The sequence below is a fragment of the Euprymna scolopes genome, chromosome 39 (assembly GCF_053919585.1).
Source record: "Euprymna scolopes isolate OS-2025 chromosome 39, ASM5391958v1, whole genome shotgun sequence".
NCBI classification, from domain to species: Eukaryota; Metazoa; Mollusca; class Cephalopoda; order Sepiida; family Sepiolidae; genus Euprymna; species Euprymna scolopes.
Window position 1 is genome coordinate 24,736,012 of NC_136520.1, and position 19,936 is coordinate 24,755,947.

The 19,936-nt window shown below is 30.3% G+C and overlaps 1 protein-coding gene across 1 annotated transcript in view; it reads left to right on the plus strand.

The window, feature by feature from the left end:
* LOC145263940 (uncharacterized) overlaps positions 1-17,050 on the plus strand; it is a 756,801-nt gene extending 739,751 nt beyond the window's left edge. The window contains exon 7 of the mRNA XM_080121014.1: positions 16,781-17,050. Coding sequence (XP_079977140.1) covers positions 16,781-16,925 — 145 coding nt within the window. The 3' untranslated portion in view covers positions 16,926-17,050. The remainder of the gene's footprint in view (positions 1-16,780) is intronic.
* The last annotated feature ends 2,886 nt before the right edge of the window (positions 17,051-19,936 follow it).

Below are 19,936 nucleotides of genomic sequence, written 5' to 3' on the forward strand. Positions count from 1 at the left end.
ATGGAGTACTGCTGCCACCTCTGGGCAGGAGCTGCTAAAAACACCTATCTTGCCTTGACAGAGTACACAATAGACTTCGTGGCTTGGTGGGTGATGCCCTTTTCTCTTCCCTGCAACCCCTCTCCCACAGAAGAGAAGGTGCAAGCCTCTCTCTGTTTTATCGTTATTTCCATGGCAAGTGCTCGTCTGGGCTCCATTCTCTGGTCCCCCCTCGCCAATCTTTCACGAAAAACACCCGACTAGCTGAAACCAATGTCAATAATTTTCCCCACTCTTTATCCGTGCCTAAATCAAAATATAGATTCCATGACCAAAGCTTCTTTCTTAGAACTGCACACCTGTGGAACTCTCTGCCGTTTTCCTGTTTCCCCCTCGACTTCAACCTAGATGTCTTCAAGTCCAACACAAACAAATTCCTTATGAACCGCCTCCTTAAGTAATGAAACTTTATCAAATCTCCAATATCCTATTGATTACTGAATACACAATAACCCTTATCCCCGAGTGGCTTCTGGGCCTTGATAAGCGGTGACCACCATGTAAAAAAAAAAAAAAAAAAAAAAAGGTTAAAGAGTGTACAGTAGAAATTGGACAATATAGTAATTCGGTAAATTTTTAAACTTCTGTGGAACAGCTCATCAAAAACTTGTTTACGTTAGACTTGAAGACAACCATATCATAGTCAGTTGGAAAGCAGGAAAATGGAAGACAATTCCACAGGCATGCAGTTCTAAGAAAGAAGCTTTGTTCATGGAATCTACGTTTAGGTTTAGGCACAGATAAAGAGTGGGGGAATTATTGATGGTGTTTTCAGCTAAACGAGTGTTTCTTGTGAAAGTTTGGCAAGGGGGGGGCCATAGACTGAAAATAACGCAACATCTCTTCTGTGAGATAGAGGTTGCAGGAAAGATGTGGCAACAGTATTCCATCCTTAGACATACCATATAGATAGAAAATTGCATCAGCAGTGAGATATCTACTGGATCAATAGAATGATCCCACCATTTTTCCACCGGCCTTGGCAACAGATTTGATGTACGTGTTCCATTAAAGATCAGGAGTAAAGGTCAAGCCCAGAAGCTTGTCAAAACTTGAGGCCTCTTCAAGATGAGAGCCATTCGTTTCAATTGATGCCAAATGTGGATCAGAACGTTGATGATGTAAACAGAGAAGCTTGGTTTTAGATGCATTAAAAGTAACCAGTCACTCCTTTCCCCATTGTACCACGTGCTCTGCTCAAGATCAAAGGAGAGAGAATCGGAGAGAACTTAGTCGTTTACTGTCTTAGATGTGCTACCATAAATGGTAGTGTCATCAGCATAAATGTCTACAAATGATGTAAGGATATGATTTGGAAGATCATTAATGTAGATCAGGAAAAGAGTTGGGCTCAGGATGGACCCTTGAGTGATTCCAGCATTAATACTGTGAGCTTCTGATTTTTGCCCCTCAACTACTGCTCTTATGACCCTATCAGAAAGAAATGATTTAATAATTGAGAAGACATTTCCAGCTATAGCATAGCTAGAGATCTTGTGAAGTAAACCTTTATGCCATACCCTATCAAAGGCCTTAGATATGTCCAGAGCAATTGCTCTAGAAAGGTTGCCTCCATCGAGAGATTCGCTAATTCTATGAGACATAACTGTAAGCACATCTGCTGTAGATCTAGCAGAATGGAAACCATAATATGTGTCACTAAGAAGGTTATTTTTGCTGAGATGGTTGATTACTTCTGTATTTAAAACAGATTCCAGCCACTTACTCATGACGCACAGGAGACTTATTGGCCTGTACTGAGAGGGGATGAGCGATCACCTGAATTCTTAAATACTAGCCATACTGATGAGATTTTGCAGGGTGATGGGAAGCAATTCTCCTTAAGACAACATTTAAACAGTTTTGTAAGCATGGGCACTAGTTCAGGTTGAAGTTTTTGGAGTACTATAATTGGAATACCGTCAGGGTCAGTTGTTTTACTGGAACCAAGGTTTTTGATTAGCTTTGTAACATCACGTACAGATATATGTACATCACATAGCAATGGAAAAAGTGGTTTCTGTGTGCAATGGCAGTAGCACATCCTGGAGAGAACCATGGCTGGCTGTTAGGTTTTTGTTGAAACTTTTTTGAGTGTGTGAAACGGTCTATACCTACAAGTAATCATTCCGTCAGGTTTGATACTACAGAGGACACATCCTTTTAAAACATGGTGTGTGTATGTATATATATATATATATATATATATATATATATATATATATATATATATATATATATATATATATATATATTTAAAGTGATGGTTGTGTAGTTCCAACGAGAGAAAAAATGTATATTTAAAAGAGTGTAGCCATCAACAATTGTGGTTTTTTTTTAAAGGTTTTCATCATGAAAACCTTTAAAAAAAACCCACAAGCAGGGGTCATAAAGTGTCACTGAGCTGGTGACCCGGTCGGTCACATCGCTTGCTGATTCACCTGCTGAACATCTTTCTCACCTCTCTCTTTCTTCTATATTCCCTCTCTTTCTCGTATATTCCTTCTCTTTCTTCTATACTCTCTCTTTTTCTTTTTTTCATTGGTGACAATCAAACAACAAAAAAAACATTTTCGTTGGCCTAAAGTTAAATTTTTAAATTTTCATTTAAATACATAATCCAATTTAAGGATTATGTCACAAATATATATATATATATATATATATATATATATATATATATATATATATATATATATATATATAAAGAGATGTAGCACATGCCAAGCTTGCAATTTAAAAAAATCACAAGTCAAATGTCAAGCAAAAAAACTCAGATGAAAAGACTCACTGAAAAAGCCCTTCCAAAAGCAAATTCAGTTAAAATAATTAAAAATTAAACATGTAAAGCAAAAAGTTCCTTCGATTTTGGCAGATTTTTCAGATGAAAGATTTCTATGAACAAGGACAGATAATTCAATACTTCAAAAGAAGACAACTATATTAGGATTAATTATTATCTCATCAAATCAAATATGTGTGTGTATGAATTTTCTTAGATAATTGATGTTACAATTAAAATCAGAGGAAAACTTTCCCCATGACATTAGTTTAATATTTTTATGTGTATAACATACTAAATAATATGAACCACAATGAACTAATTGATAAATTTGATAATTATTTACAAATTCCTATAAATAAAGAAACAAGTAACTTTGAATAAACAAATGCATACAAAACTAGTATTTTTTGATAAACAATGTTATCAATATAAAAAGAAAACCTTAAAAAAATACCAAATAAAAAAACAACTGTCACGTTCAAATCGTCTAACCAGCTGAACAGTTATCTCCACACTGATTATTCTGCGAGGATGAAACATATGCACGTGGATAATAATTTAAAACATTTATTATATATATATATATATATATATATATATATATATATATATATATATATATATATACCATGTAACTATAAATATAGCGCAACCTAATTGTGAATACTCTAGCCTAACTAATAACTCTTACTACTTACATTCATATCTCCGATACATATAATTTTAACCACTATATACACAAAACTACTTAAAGAATTACAATTGATCTCTAAACCTATTTACACTTTCACTGCATTTAATCTACAATCATCATTCTTCCTTCCCTTTCTCCTATTATCTCTATCATTTTTACTTTTTTGTTTATTCTATTTCTATTTTTATTTTTATCTCTATTTTTATTTAGATCCCTGTATATTTTTTCACCTATGTAACCATTTAAAATCAACTCAGTACTCCCATGTGTGTGTAGTTCTGTAACTGTATTACTTGTACTCTGTGTGGGTATATATGTCTATGTGCAAACTTATACCAATGTGCAAATACTGTCACATCTGACCCTTAACATCAGACACCCCGAACTAGTATATTAAACCATACAATCACCCCCAGCACATTATCCCAGGCCCTCCCTTATCTATCTCTTCTGAAATCTAAATCTGTCTAAACATTAGGCCGTACGAGCGATTATAACCTAAACCCTATCTAATGAACAAGGTAACTCCATACAGACCCCCAAATATTAAACCAACAACATATATTGGAACATATTTTATCACACATCTACCTAACCTCGCCTTATTAATTATACCCATCTATTTATCCTAACTTTATTTACTTAGTATAAATATACACATGTCTATGTATATATGTGTATACATGTGTGTATATATATATATATATATATATATATATGTGTGTGTGTGTGTGCGTGAATTTGCATGTATGTTTACATATATATTGTATATATATGTGTGTATGTAAGTGTGTATATGTATGCGTATATGTGTGTGTGTTTGCATATGTATTCACTTTTAACGCCTTAAAGACCGTTCATAGTCAATGAATTCAAATGAATAAATGGACTTAAGTTTGATATTACTCAACCTACTTCGAGAAGACGCATCGTGGCTGCTACGAACGATCTGAAATGAGCCCTTAACATGTCAAACGCATATGACACGTACGCAAATCATATCTCTCTCTCTCTCTCTCTCTCTCTCTCTCTCTCTCTCTCTCTCTCTCTCTCTCTCTCTCTCTCTCTCTTATCCGGTGTCTGGTTGAACAACTAAAAACCGCATAACAACCACCTTATATCATCTATTGAATCTTAAAACCTAAAATTGAAATTCCCCTCCCTCCTCTCCTTACCCCTCCCTTTATCTCCCTTTATTTCTATCACCAGGCTGAATTTCCTAACCCTCCCCCCACACACAACAATCTAATGTTCTTTAAACCTCAAAACTTAACTATTGTCGATCTCTGCCTCCTCCCCCCCTTATTATCTTTTTTCTCCCCCCCCCCACTTTTTTCCCCTTGTACTTCCTCTAAAATCGTTCTTCCAAATAATAATAACCATTTCTGTAAGGTCTGACGGGGTTGCTGGATCGTAGATATGGTTCGGCAACCGAAACATGTGTAACTAAACAGATAAATCGGTAATAAAAAAATACAACACATATTTGATCTGCAATAGTATTGAGCACTCTCTTCAGCTTTTTACTAATTACCATTTTTGCTATATATATATATATATATATATATATATATATATATATATATATATATATATATATATATATATATATAAGGTATTTTTGAAGGCTTGTCAATGCAGGAATTATACAGTTGTTGTAAGCAGATAAATAATAATAATAATTTAATAATTTTTTATTTATGTACCTATTTTTCAACTGTAGATGGTATTTATTTATGGGAATAAATACCATCTACAGTTGAAAAATACCATCTATAATCAGGTAAATAAAAAAATATTATTATTATTATTTATTTATTTATTTATCTGCAAACAACGACTGTATAATTCCTGCATTGACAAGCCTTCAAAAACACATTTTATCCATTAAACAATGCTTCAAGCAAACCATGACATGCTGCTATTTTTATCACTCGGTAGAAAACTATTTAGTCAGTAAGTCATTTAATCACCTGCAATCAATGCATCAACTTGCTCTCTCGAATTCACTATAGTACTAATGTTAATTTAAGGGATCATCAGTTGTTTACCATGAAACACTGTTTAGGGGATTTAAAAACAAAACAGCATATTAATTCATGGCTCCCCAGCAGTATTGATCAAACACCACCTCCCTTAATCTTAAGAACATAAAAATGTTACAGATATTAGATCTAGTTTCCTACTCTTAATTAATTTGGCTAGCCTATTATATATATATATATATATATATATATATATATATATATATATATATATGTATATGTATTTACTTACACAGGAAAAAACTTCATCACAAGATTCACTCCTGAACTGAACAGAGCCTAATATTAACATACAAAAACATGAAATGCAAGGCACACTCGCATGCACATCCATATACATATACACACCCACACATAAATCAGAACCGACACATTAAAACACACACGCACACGCATATAACCACATACAGACATAACACTCCTATCTCTAATACAACACACCGAACAATACCAACCCTACTTAACCTCGAAACCAACAACACTAGGAAACACCTAGAACCATAGTATAATATCTGTTCCAACACCTCGCTCCCCCCCTCAGTCAGTGGAGGAAAAATCCCTCATGACTGAGACAACTATCATCCCTCTCCCATACCTATACCCCTCCAATTGGACCCTCCCCTCTGGGGAACAATATCTTCCCCACACTAGGAACCGATCCTGGGTCTGGCCATACCCACATGGGGAGACAAATAAATAGAAACATTAAAAAATCCCCTATACATATTTTTAAATACACCCCTCTATCTAAACAAACATAATATAAAGAATACCCGAAAAGACTGAAACGAAAAATCACAATACTAAAATCCAAGAATCCAAAAAATAAATATCAAAATAGAATGAAAGCACCCCTACCCTTATTTCAGAAGAGCTGGTTCTCCCCCCTCCCCTCCTCACACATACACATTAGTAACGACCTTGGATCACAGTCACCTTCCTAGGGAAGCAAATAACCTCATAATACTATAAAACAGTACACACATTCTCAAACCAATAAAAGAAAACACACACACACACACACACACACCCTACCCTAAAGGAAAAGAAAAAAAAGAAAAAACACAAGTAGAAAGAGAGAGTGAGATAGAGAAACACAACACAAGAGTGACCACAGCCGAGGTCGGCGGCCTGCCACAGCCCAATAAAAGAGCAATAAAAGTTGAACATTCCTATGAATAGTAGACACTTACACGTTTCCACCCCTTGGAAACACCTCAAATGAACTACGAAAATGCTATTTTTACATTTCCAACACATTTGAAAATAATTTCTGACGAGGACGCTTCACAGAACGTCTGAAACGCATAAAAACGATTTCAATGATTTAAAAACATTATTACAATGATCCAAACATAATTCTCAATGAAAAACCAAGACACGAAATAATAAAATAATGTTAAAAAATACACATTGTTGGTGACTACCCCTTTATTTAAATATACATCTTTCTTTCGTTGGAATTTCTTAACACATTTTATATATTTATATATATATATATATATATATATATATATATATATATATATATATATATATATATATATTACACAGAATGATTCAAGCAAAATACATGACCTTCTTAGCATTTAATACTTTTTTTTTTATTCCTCATAATCTATCTAAACTTTTTTTTTATTTTCTTTCATTCTTTCTCTTAAGTGCATTCTTCATGTAGCACCAATTATTTCATATGTGATAAAACCTTATTATTGTATTAAGCCAACTACATTACACTTGTTTTGGTTTCTTTCTAGCTTCCATTGTTTTCATACTTTTTTTTAATATCTTATCATTACAAGATTGGTGTCAGTTAATATCTTATCATTACAAGATTGGTGTCAGTTCATCATTGACCAAAAATAAAGAATACTGAATCCTTTTCTCGCATATATAGCCATTGGTCGACTCACAATTATTTTTGTTTTTTTGTAAAATTTTCTTTTTCCATTCGTTCAATTTCCATTTCTGATATCAATAGAAGCGTCATTCCTTCTATTCATTCAGTGAAACCATTCTTTACTTCTGTTTTTCATACAAAGAATTCAATTAAATATTAACAATTCCAGGCTATTTCAAGAAAAATGATGCAAAAACTATTTTTTCTGTTTCTTTTACTTCTAATGTTTTGTCTTATGTAGCATAATAAATTGCTGAAGTTAAGCAACATTGAGTCGAGATGAGTGACCATTTGGGAATATCAGGTGCTGTATGCGAAAGTAGGTTGACATCTGAACTACTGTATCCACCATTAAGTTCTTAAAGTACAAAAATTAATTTCTAGACAATTAGATCTCTCTACTAAGCGCTAGCTCCTGTCGCATCTCCACAGTATTGCATTTCTGTTTGCTTTACAAGTATTGCCAACTTCATCAGTCCTCATCCCCAAAAGAAAATACGTTCGACCTATCCTCCAAGCAGCAAAATCCCACTCCTTTTCTCTAAAGGTTCCTAAGATGCCAGAAAATATTCTACCCTCGCAGCTTTTTTCTTAGACCGCCTGTTTTTGGAAATCCCTTTCTCCTTGTTTCTATGACTTTATCAAAATACAGAAATTTGAATGTAAACTCCTCACCTAGGGGTTCCTTCCTATGTTTCAGTGAACATATACTTTGTTTTGGTTAAACAAAAAAAGTAATTGCAATTACGAGGTGCCTTAAATAAGTTTCCAGATTTTTTCCTATGGGCAATTTTATTGATATTACACACATGAGACTCTAGTCCCCTTTAAAATAATTTCCTCGGGCTGCAATGCATTTGTATCATTCTAACAACTTCTGGAAGGCCCCATGGAAGTCCTCTTGTGTGAGCATGTCAAGGACCCTCTTCACGGTCTCTTTCATCTCCTCAATTGTCTCATAGACTTTAAGGTTTTCTTTGAGATAAGAGAATAATGAAAACTAACTGGGAGCAAGGTTTGGACTATAACATCAACTTGATTTCAAAAGTTTTTACGGCTATGTGATTAATCTAAGACATTGATGTCAGTTCGTTCTTTTTCATTTTACATCTTTCTGAACTTCTAGTGAAAACAATGTTCAAAAGATATAAAAAGTGCCATAAAATCTTACTTAAAAAGAGAAATTTTAGTTATTATTGAAACAGTTATATTTTTATCTGGTAGAGTCAATTTCGTTCAGACGAAAAACAAAAAAACAAAATAAATTTGGCTTCAACATAATCATAAGTGGATTTTCTTTTCTTAACTCTTAACTTAAAATAATGTCATGTGAATGTGCTTCCAGAAACAAATGGAAATGTACTGGAAGTAGACATCCTTTTTGTCAATAACAAAGTTTTTTTTTTATTGAAAATCTTTGGTTACATATATATGTACACCCAATATTGTCACAGTTCTTTTCCACATGGAAATTGGAATTACCTATAAATACCTCAATTATACACTTGGTCTATAACACTCGTGATGGTACACTTTTGTCCAACACTTTATTCCCTGTGATAACAATAAGATTTGTTTATCAGCGTTAATTAAAGATCAAACGCTCATTTCCATTTCTGATCGTAGGTTATTTTGTTTTGATTAATTATATTTTGATATTTATTGAATACTGAGTTTAATCTAAAATGAAATGTATTCATGAATTCAGCTGGAGCCCCCCAAAAAAAGAAATTGAAATTGAAGAGAATAGCGAATGCTGTTGAAAAAAATCACAGGATATCTAAATTTTTCTCTTTCATAGTAAAACATAATCTGTTTTTGATTCTGAGCATGGAAGTGCAGTACCAAATAAGCAACGGCTTTTGATTAATTATCTTTTGATAATTATTGAATACTGAGTCTAATCTAAAATGAAACATGTTCATGGAAGGATGTCGAAATTACAGAGAGTAGCAAATGCCATTGAAAAGATTCACACAATATATGGATTTTTCTCGCATCGTATGTGATATCATTGGCATTAACACACAATCTATTTCTGATTCTGAGCAAATGAGCAATAGCCGATGCAGTCAACATTTGAGCATATACTGATCCAAGGTATTTTCTGCCTAGTTGTATCTCTGATGATTCTAATTGGAGAGAATTAAGTGACATATTGATTTAGTTTCAAACGGTCTAGTTCAGCTAAATTATGATTTCCCATTGAACCAGAAAAACCCACCACTGAAATTTTCAGAGAAGAACAATTGGTACTCGTGCATTTAACAAACCAGACGTAACTCAGCATTTGCTCGGCTTTGTCCGACGCATGACGTCAACAGCCGAATAAAACCGAGCGTTGCCAATAAAATAAAAACGTTACAAAATAACTGTAAAATGAAATTGTAAGTGTAGAAATATCCAAAAATAAATAAATAAAAAGCAAAAACCTACCGTTCATTTATGTTTTTTTAATATTAGTATTATTTGAAATTGTTTCTATTTGCAAAATAAATACACATAAAACATTTTTTGTAAACAAATAAAAGTTAGTAATTATTTTATCAAACGTTTTTTTATTTGTTTTTTTTCAACTATTTACGTAAAATAACCAAAAAAAAATGATATTTGTAGGATAATTTTATTTTAAACAAATAATAGTTAGTAATTGTTTTTTTTTTTTTTTTTTTTTTTTTTTTTTTTCAACTATTTACGTAAAAAAGGAAAGAAACAAAACTTTTTTTTTTGCCAGGAACAAGGAAAAAATTTTTTTTTTTTTTTTTTAAACCAGAATCCCTGCAAGATTTTTTTTTTTTTTTTTGCCAGGAACATATTTTCTCAGGAGGATGTATTTTCCTCAAACTTTTGGAGGGCATCAGACGACAAAGTGGACGGGGATGAGATAGCGAATGTGATAGGAAGCTCCTTACCAACCGGGTAGCTTTCGGCGATGTGGACTAATATGGAGTCAAACAGTTGTCTACCAAACTTTTGTCTCCACATAAACTCTAAATGATATGTTTATTGCTCTGCTTTGCTTCCTTCCACATCCACTCCACATGATTTGTTGTTGCCTGTGTTACAATGGGATCTACAAAATTAAGGCTGTGTGGTTCACCGTTAAATGGTGATAACCCTCTTCTCCTCCCACTTTGCTGTAAGACCTCCAACAGTTTGATACGACTGTGGTCCCCAGCAGAATGTATTTTCTTATTAGTAGAAGGAGGGTTTCGGCATTCCTATTTGGTACATTAACCAAAAAACCTCCTTTTCGGCAGGGTCGCCGTATCCATTGAAGACCCAGACAGGTGTTAGACGTCTGCTGATGTTGTGTTTCCGGCGGTTGAAGACAGACTCATTGATTTTGACCGCATGGCCTGGGCCTCCTCTCTGCCAGGGATTCCTGAGAAAGTAATCCCGGCATATATCTCGCAGGAAATTCTTCCAGTCCACAATTGTGTGGCGTGACCACAACCCACATTCATCCTGGAGATTCTTGAACGCCCATATCGAAATTCTCATCTGCTGCTCAGCGCATGCACGTGCGTAGAGTTGAAACTAAGCACGCAGCGTTTTGATTGGCTGATGATCATGTTTCGTCAGACAGCAGCAAAACCCTTGCTGTTGACGTCATGCGCCGGACAAAGCTGAGCAAATGCTGAGTTATGTCTGATTCGTTAAATGCACAAATACCAAACAATTATTTAAGAGAGAAAAATAATGAAACAGTTTGTCGTTCTTGGCTTATTAACTTCAAAGTTTGCTGACCAAGTTTTCTGTTTTGTCTACCATTTGTCCAGTAGTGAAAGCAAAAGTTATGGGTGCCTCTCTTTATTCATAAGATTTGGTAACCAGTGGAAAATGTTGAAGATACATGAACAATGAACTCATCATAAGGAGTGTAAGATGATGTGGCATGATAAACGGTTGGGCAACCCTATTGACTTACGATTGAACTGATTCGAGAAGAGCAGACATACTGAAGGCCAGTTTTATTTTGCTTGATTAATATTTTGGCTTAGAGAAATTTGGTCTTCCCTGACATCTGTGACACCAGAAATTGACATTTTCTCTGAGAAGTGCTAATAGCAAAATTTGATCCTGTCTTGTTTATACTAAGAACCATGAACTGAGTGATCATTATCTCAGCAACCGCATTAAGAACGAACTTATCAACCTTCAATACAGTACAAAATCATTTGCAAAATTCTTGCATCAAAATATTATAGCATAATATTAGATTGATATCAGTGACACAGAGCAACTAAGTATCTTTTTGACAGCATGATCAACTTCCTGTTTAAGTATGGTATTGCCATAAAAGACTGTCACGACAAAGAGTACAATAGCAGATCCAACATGCAAGAAAAAAATTATGGCATGCAAGCATGTGTCTTGGAAGTCAATAAAAGAGCTGTATACATGTCATGCGGCAGTCATCGACTTAATATTGAAAAATCATTCGTAGACATTTATGCTAATGACACTATCATTTATGGCAAATGTAAATGACCAAGTTCTCTCTAATTCTCCCTCCTCTGATCTTGAGCATGTGGTGCAATGGGGAAAGAGATGGCTGGTTAATTTTAATGCATCTAAAACCAATCTCCTATCGTTACATCATTAACGCTTTGACCCACCCCTCCCCATCTGACATCAATTAAAATGAATGGCTCTCATCTTGGAGAAGATCCCTGTTTTGACAAGCTTCTGGGTTTGACTTTTACTCCTGATCTAAGATGGAACAAGTACATCAAATCTGTTGCCAAGATTGCTGGAAAAATGGTGGTACCATTCTACTGCTCTGGTAGATATCTCACTGCTGATGCAATTCTCTACCTGTATAAAAGCCAAGTACGTCCAAAGATGGAGTAGCTGTCAGAAGCAGCTTATCCTAGACAGAGTTCAAAATAGATTTTGTAGCCTCGTGGGCGATGCCCTTTTCTCTTCCCTGCAACCGCTTTCCCATAGAAGAGATGTTGCAAGCCTCTCTCTGCTTTATCGTTATTTTCATGGCAATTACTCATCTGGGCTCCAACCTATCCCCCTCCCGGCCTGACTTTTACAAAAACCTGATTCATCAACAAAGCTTCTTTCTTAGAACTGCACGCCTGTGGAACTCTGTTCCGTTTTCCTGCTTTCCAACTGACTACAATTTGGTCATTTTCAAACTCAACGTAAACAAGTTTTGATGAGCCGTCTCCTTAAGTAATCCAATTTACTAAATCTCCACGACTAACGATTATTACTATGATATTTTCCCATTGACTACTGTGCACTCATTAACTCTTATCCTTGAGTGGCCTCCGAGTTTTGATAAGTGGTGACTCCTTTGTAAAAAAAAATGAAAGGGGCCATATGAAATTTGCCAACATCCTAAGTAAAGTGATATTTGTGGAACGGACTGAATTTGAACTTGGTACACTCAGGTTGTTAGTCGGTGTTGTTAACCACTTAGCCACTGTCACCTCCCTACACTATTAATGTTTACCCATTCATGTATTGCTTGTATTTTAATTCATGTTTTGAAACATGACATAAAGCATAATTATATGATATCATGCAAAAACTATAATGATTTTTTTATGCTAATGTTTTAAGCTCTTTTTATAAGACAGTACAGTTGATAGAACCTTAGACTGAAAATAGACTTTGACAAAATTGACTCATCATCAACATCATCATCATAGTGAAATATAAAGTAAGGGGAAGAACCTCCTTAAAACTTCAAATATCCAATTTTAATGAAATTTAAATTGTGTAGAACATTAATTCAAAAAGGTTTCCAAAATTTCAATTTCTTCTGATTATATTAGGGGCAAAATGTGGTGAGACAGTAAAAAAATAAAGTAATATTGTTTTATGTGCATAGTGAAAACGGCTATAGTAGTGTACCTCATTCAGCATCAGGTTTTCCTGCTAATAATAATCGATAGAATTGGAAGATGCCCACTGGGTTTCTGAACTTTCCTTTAGCCCCCCCCCCCCCTCCCACCCTACAAAAAAAGGAAGATAAATAAAAAATTATTTAATCCTAATATACATTGGTTATTAATCAAGTCAATACAGTTACTTGGCAACTGAGATACGAAAATGAATATGTCTATGTATATAAAAGTTAATTATAAATTCTAGTCATAAGTTCTTTTGATTTTGTGTTTTGGACTCTGAGCTTAAAAAGTCAGCAATAGTTTGGTTACTAGCGAATCTTATGAACCATAATTTTCTTGGGAAAACAGTAAATCCCTGTAATCAAATAAAATTTGATTTTCGAACAAAAAGTTGAAAAACTTTCTCATAAAATTAGCGTACATACTTTCAAAGTCAAAACATCACAGAAATAGCAATGATATATATATATATATATATATATATATATATATATATATATATATATATACTGAAATGATAAGAAGAATGTGTTTTTAGCAGCTTTATTCTGAGACAACCATCTTAGATGATGTCGAGAAACACATTCGCTCATGAGACGTTTTCTCTTTTATTTCTTCCTAAGGACTGTTACACTGAAATATTGGTAGATGCATGTCCACTACGTGCTCGTCATACATTGGAGGTAGTGGTCTTTTCCTGCGTCTCATAGTTTCTTCCAGTAATCATTACTTTTACTGACATAAATTATTTTTAAGGAAATAAAGTTGAAAAATTAGTCAAAACTATTTTTCCGTACCTACTCATTAATTCTTTTGAAAATATTTAAAAAACGTTTCAAGCTAATTTACTTTACTGCAAATAGATTGAGTAAAATAATCTGCAGTAGCCATTTTGAATGAGTAACTAAGTGCATAACCAGAGCAGAAACAAATATCGGCCACAAATGCAGAAAGCAAATATTTGACATTTATTCACTACCGCGTTGGTTACATAATTTGTGTCAAGATTCAAAATGATTACCTGGGTTATTTTTTAGTATTTACGGTAAAGTATATTGGCTTAAAACTTTTTAAAAAAAGATTAATTACTGGCATGAAGACCTGATATTGCTCGCAATTCAATGGAGACCATTACTTTATACTTTTTCACTATGCTAATAACACTATATCACTTTCCTAGTTTTATTGCGCTCTCCTCTGCCTGTTTCACCTCCCAATATGGTCGCAAGAAACAGAAATATTGAAAAACTTGCGTATGTTTTACATTTCGTTGTTTTTACTTTTGCAACAAAATTTACATCTTTTAGAAAACAGTTCAATGAAAGGATAATTTTCGCAGGATGAGGATCAGCAACATCCTGACCAACATATCTTCTGGTCTTTCACTAAGAGTTGCTGTTGATGTTGTTATTGTTGATGATGACGATAGTCATCATCATCATCATCATCATCATCATCATTCATTCATTTTGTATGAATCAGATGATTTTTGTTGACATTCCCAGATATCTTTCTTGTTAGAATTCTTTCTAAAGACATCAGGTACTTATGCAAGGAACCATATAAAGGTTGCCAACATCACATTCTGTAGATTAAAACTTGACACACTCGGGTTGTTCGATCGTGTTTATTCTTTACCGTTGTCATCTCCCTGCTGCTGTGAAGCAAGTCAGACTTCTGCATAGAACTCATGAAAATTGTGCCTCAAGATTGGCAGTCTCCATTTTTTTTTTTTTTTTTTTTTTTTTTTTACTTGAGTGAGGTCACGGCTCATCAAGGCCTAAATTTCACTCAAGGACAAAAGGGTTAATAAGTGTCAGGTGGCCCGTAAGACAACAACACTGTGATTATCAGTAATGGTGTAATTTATGTAGGATTTTTTTTATTTATGAGGATGGTTTAACAGCAACTTTTTGCATTTGAAAACAGCCATATTATAGTCAGCTGAGAAGCAACTCCGTGATATCATGTTCCACAAGCAAATAGTTCTAGGAAAGAAACTTTGCTCATAGAATTTTCGTTCAGTTTTGCTCACAGAAATTATTCTTCTTGTTAATCGCAGTTATTTGTTAACCTGCAAAATTGCAGAGTGTTATTATTTTTAATACTGCTGGTACCAAACTTTTCCAACAAAGATGACCATGCCAGATACCAGAGTTTCAAATGGCACTGACGTTACTAAATGCTATTTCATATAATAAAAAAAAATGTGTATATTGTATGCACTTGTGTATTGAATCAAACATTGAGAATTATTTTTGCACCTGAAAAACAAATGGTAGTTCATTATACGATCATTTTTTTTCCAGCTTATTTTGTTTTCTTTAAAAAACAATGAACGACGTCTTGTCTTTTAGGTGAAAAACTGATCCTAAGAGTTGGTTTGTTACACAAGTATATAAATCCTAGATGTACCCATGATTCGTTGGGTCACAAGCACAACTATTGTTTATTCTATGTAAATTTTGTTTGAAATTCATAATCTGTAATGTATCTGTTCAGATATTCTTCTTGCAAATAATAATTCACTTTAATTCTATACTGTTGGTGGTGTTGTGTAGATAGAAATGAAGAGACTATTTTATCATTTAATTTTTATATGTATTTTTTGCCATGCACAGTAATGCCAATTACATATATGAGAAAGTGGTTGATTTACATGGTGAGAGAATGCAGTACAAATGTATAGAAAGTTAAAAGAAATGGGTGACTTGTTCAGTTAATTATAAATTACGACTATTTAGAACAATTAAATCATAATTTTCATAAAGATAGTTCAATCCTTGCACACTTGTGGTGTAATAGAGATAAATACTACATAGTAACCAGTTCTAAGTGACAGTCTTCTGGAGGTAGAAGGTTCAATCCCCATACTGATACTTAGAATACAATTACACATTACTTAAAACATCTACCCAATCATGGCTGACAGAACAAGAGCAAGCCACTTAATAAAATAAATAAAGGGATCCATTTAAAATCCCATACAGAGTTAAACAGAAAGATTCCCAAATTCAACAATATAAGGCATAGTTAATTATCACATAAAGCAAAAGTAGAAATAAAGTCATTACACTGACCAAAACTTTGTAAGAATAACATCTAACAGTAATGCAAATAATACAAAATTTTAGTTCTAAGGGAGACAACACTTTATATTCTCAAGTTAAAATATGAGTTATTTCTCTTGCTGATTTTTATTTTTATTCATAGTTTAAACATGTTTCCATATTATTGTTTTCAAGGCAGGATTACATGATTTTAAAGATAAACTATAGCAAAGTGCAATATAATAATAGTGCCAATAACATAGTACAATAATAACAAATGAAAATTGTCTAGTCAGAACAAAGTATGATATGTCATTCACTTTTAAAAACGCACAATTTTATATGTTAGATAACAAAATTTTAATGTTTATTTTTATATTTATCCTTATTGCAGGGATCTTCAGAAATTTGAAAAGTCTTCCTTGGCCACTTTGGAAAATTTTACTGAGAAGGGGCAAAACATGGAAAAAAGCTGGAAGATGCAGAAAGAGATGCTTGGGCAGAGACTTAAAAAAATGTCTAAGACCTTTGACTTTTAATACAAGAAATGAAGTTTTATTGTTTTTACTTTTATGTTTAACATGATTTCCTTTTCTCTCATAAAATATGTTTTCATGCATTAAAATTATTAGAAAATATTTTTAAATAAAAGAATATTTTTTCACTTTTTTTTGTTTTAGTTTTTATATAAACAACATTTAATTACTATAATGCATTAAAATTATTAGAAAATATTTTTAAATAAAAGAATATTTTTTCACTTTTTTTTTTGTTTTACTTTTTTATGTAAACAACATTTAATTATTATAATGCATTAAAATTATTAGAAAATATTTTTAAATTAAAGAATATTTTTTCACTTTTTTTTGTTTTACTTTTTTATATAAACAACATTTAATTACTATAACGCATTAAAATTATTAGAAAATATTTTTAAATAAAATAATATTTTTTCACTTTTTTTGTTTTACTTTTTTATATAAACAACATTTAATTACTATAATGCATTAAAATTATTCGAAAATATTTTTAAATAAAAGAATATTTTTTCACTTTTTTATGTTTTTGTTTTTATATAAACAACATTTAATTACTATAATGCACTAAAATTATTAGAAAATATTTTTAAATAAAAGAATATTTTTTCACTTTTTTATGTTTTTGTTTTTATATAAACAACATTTAATTACTATAATGCATTACAATTATTAGAAAATATTTTAAAATAAAAGAATATTTTTTCACTTTTTTATGTTTTTGTTTTCATATAAACAACATTTAATTACTATAATGCATTGAAATTATTAGAAAATATTTTTAAATAAAAGAATATATCTTTTCACTTTTTTATGTTTTAGTTTTTATATAAACAACATTTAATTACTATAATGCATTAAAATTATTAGAAAATATTTTTAAATAAAAGAATATTTTTCACTTTTTTATGTTTTAGTTTTTATATAAACAACATTTAATTACTATAATGCATTAAAATTATTAGAAAATATTTTTAAATAAAAATATTTTTTCACTTTTTTATGTTTTAGTTTTTATATAAACAACATTTAATTACTATAATGCATTAAAATTATTAGAAAATATTTTTAAATAAAAGAATATTTTTTCACTTTTTTATGTTTTTGTTTTTATATTAACAACATTTAATTACTATAATGCATTAAAATTATTAGAAAATATTTTTAAATAAAAGAATATTTTTCACTTTTTTTTGTTTTAGTTTTTATATAAACAACATTTAATTACTATAATGCATTAAAATTATTAGAACATATTTTTAAATAAAAGAATATTTTTAACTTTTTTATGTTTTAGTTTTTATATAAACAACATTTAATTACTATAATGCATTAAAATTATTAGAAAATATTTTTAAATAAAAGAATATTTTTCACTTTTTTATGTTTTAGTTTTTATATAAACAACATTTAATTACTATAATGCATTAAAATTATTAGAAAATATTTTTAAATAAAAATATTTTTTCACTTTTTTATGTTTTAGTTTTTATATAAACAACATTTAATTACTATAATGCATTAAAATTATTAGAAAATATTTTTAAATAAAAGAATATTTTTCACTTTTTTATGTTTTAGTTTTTATATAAACAACATTTAATTACTATAATGCATTAAAATTATTAGAAAATATTTTTAAATAAAAATATTTTTTCACTTTTTTATGTTTTAGTTTTTATATAAACAACATTTAATTACTATAATGCATTAAAATTATTAGAAAATATTTTTAAATAAAAGAATATTTTTTCACTTTTTTATGTTTTTGTTTTTATATTAACAACATTTAATTACTATAATGCATTAAAATTATTAGAAAATATTTTTAAATAAAAGAATATTTTTCACTTTTTTTTGTTTTAGTTTTTATATAAACAACATTTAATTACTATAATGCATTAAAATTATTAGAACATATTTTTAAATAAAAGAATATTTTTAACTTTTTTATGTTTTAGTTTTTATATAAACAACATTTAATTACTATAATGCATTAAAATTATTAGAAAATATTTTTAAATAAAAGAATATTTTTCACTTTTTTATGTTTTAGTTTTTATATAAACAACATTTAATTATTATAATGCATTAAAATTATTAGAAAATATTTTTAAATAAAAGAATATTTTTTCACTTTTTTATGTTTTTGTTTTTATATAAACAACATTTAATTACTACAATGCATTAAAATTATTAGAAAATATTTTTAAATAAAAGAATATTTTTTCACTTTTTTATGTTTTTGTTTTTATATAAACAACATTTAATTACTATAATGCATTAAAATTATTAGAAAATATTTTTAAATAAAAGAATATTTTTTTACTTTTTATGTTTTTGTTTTTATATAAACAACATTTAATTACTATAATGCATTAAAATTATTAGAAAATATTTTTAAATAAAATAATATTTTTTCACTTTTTTATGTTTTAGTTTTTATATTAACAACATTTAATTACTATAATGCATTAAAATTATTAGAAAATATTTTTAAATAAAAGAATATTTTTTCACTTTTTTATGTTTTAGTTTTTATATAAACAACATTTAATTACTATAATGCATTAAAATTATTAGAAAATATTTTTAAATAAAAGAATATTTTTTCACTTCTTTATGTTTTTGTTTTTATATAAACTACATTTAATTACTATAATGCATTAAAATTATTAGAAAATATTTAAAAAAAAAAGAATATTTTTTCACTTTTTTATGTTTTAGTTTTTATATAAACAACATTTAATTACTATAATGCATTAAAATTATTAGAAAATATTTTTGAATAAAAGAATATTTTTTCACTTTTTTATGTTTTAGTTTTTATATAAACAACATTTAATTACTATAATGCATTAAAATTATTAGAAAATATTTTTAAATAAAAGAATATTTTTTCACTTTTTTATGTTTTAGTTTTTATATAAACAACATTTAATTACTATAATGCATTAAAATTATTAGAAAATATTTTTGAATAAAAGAATATTTTTTCACTTTTTTATGTTTTA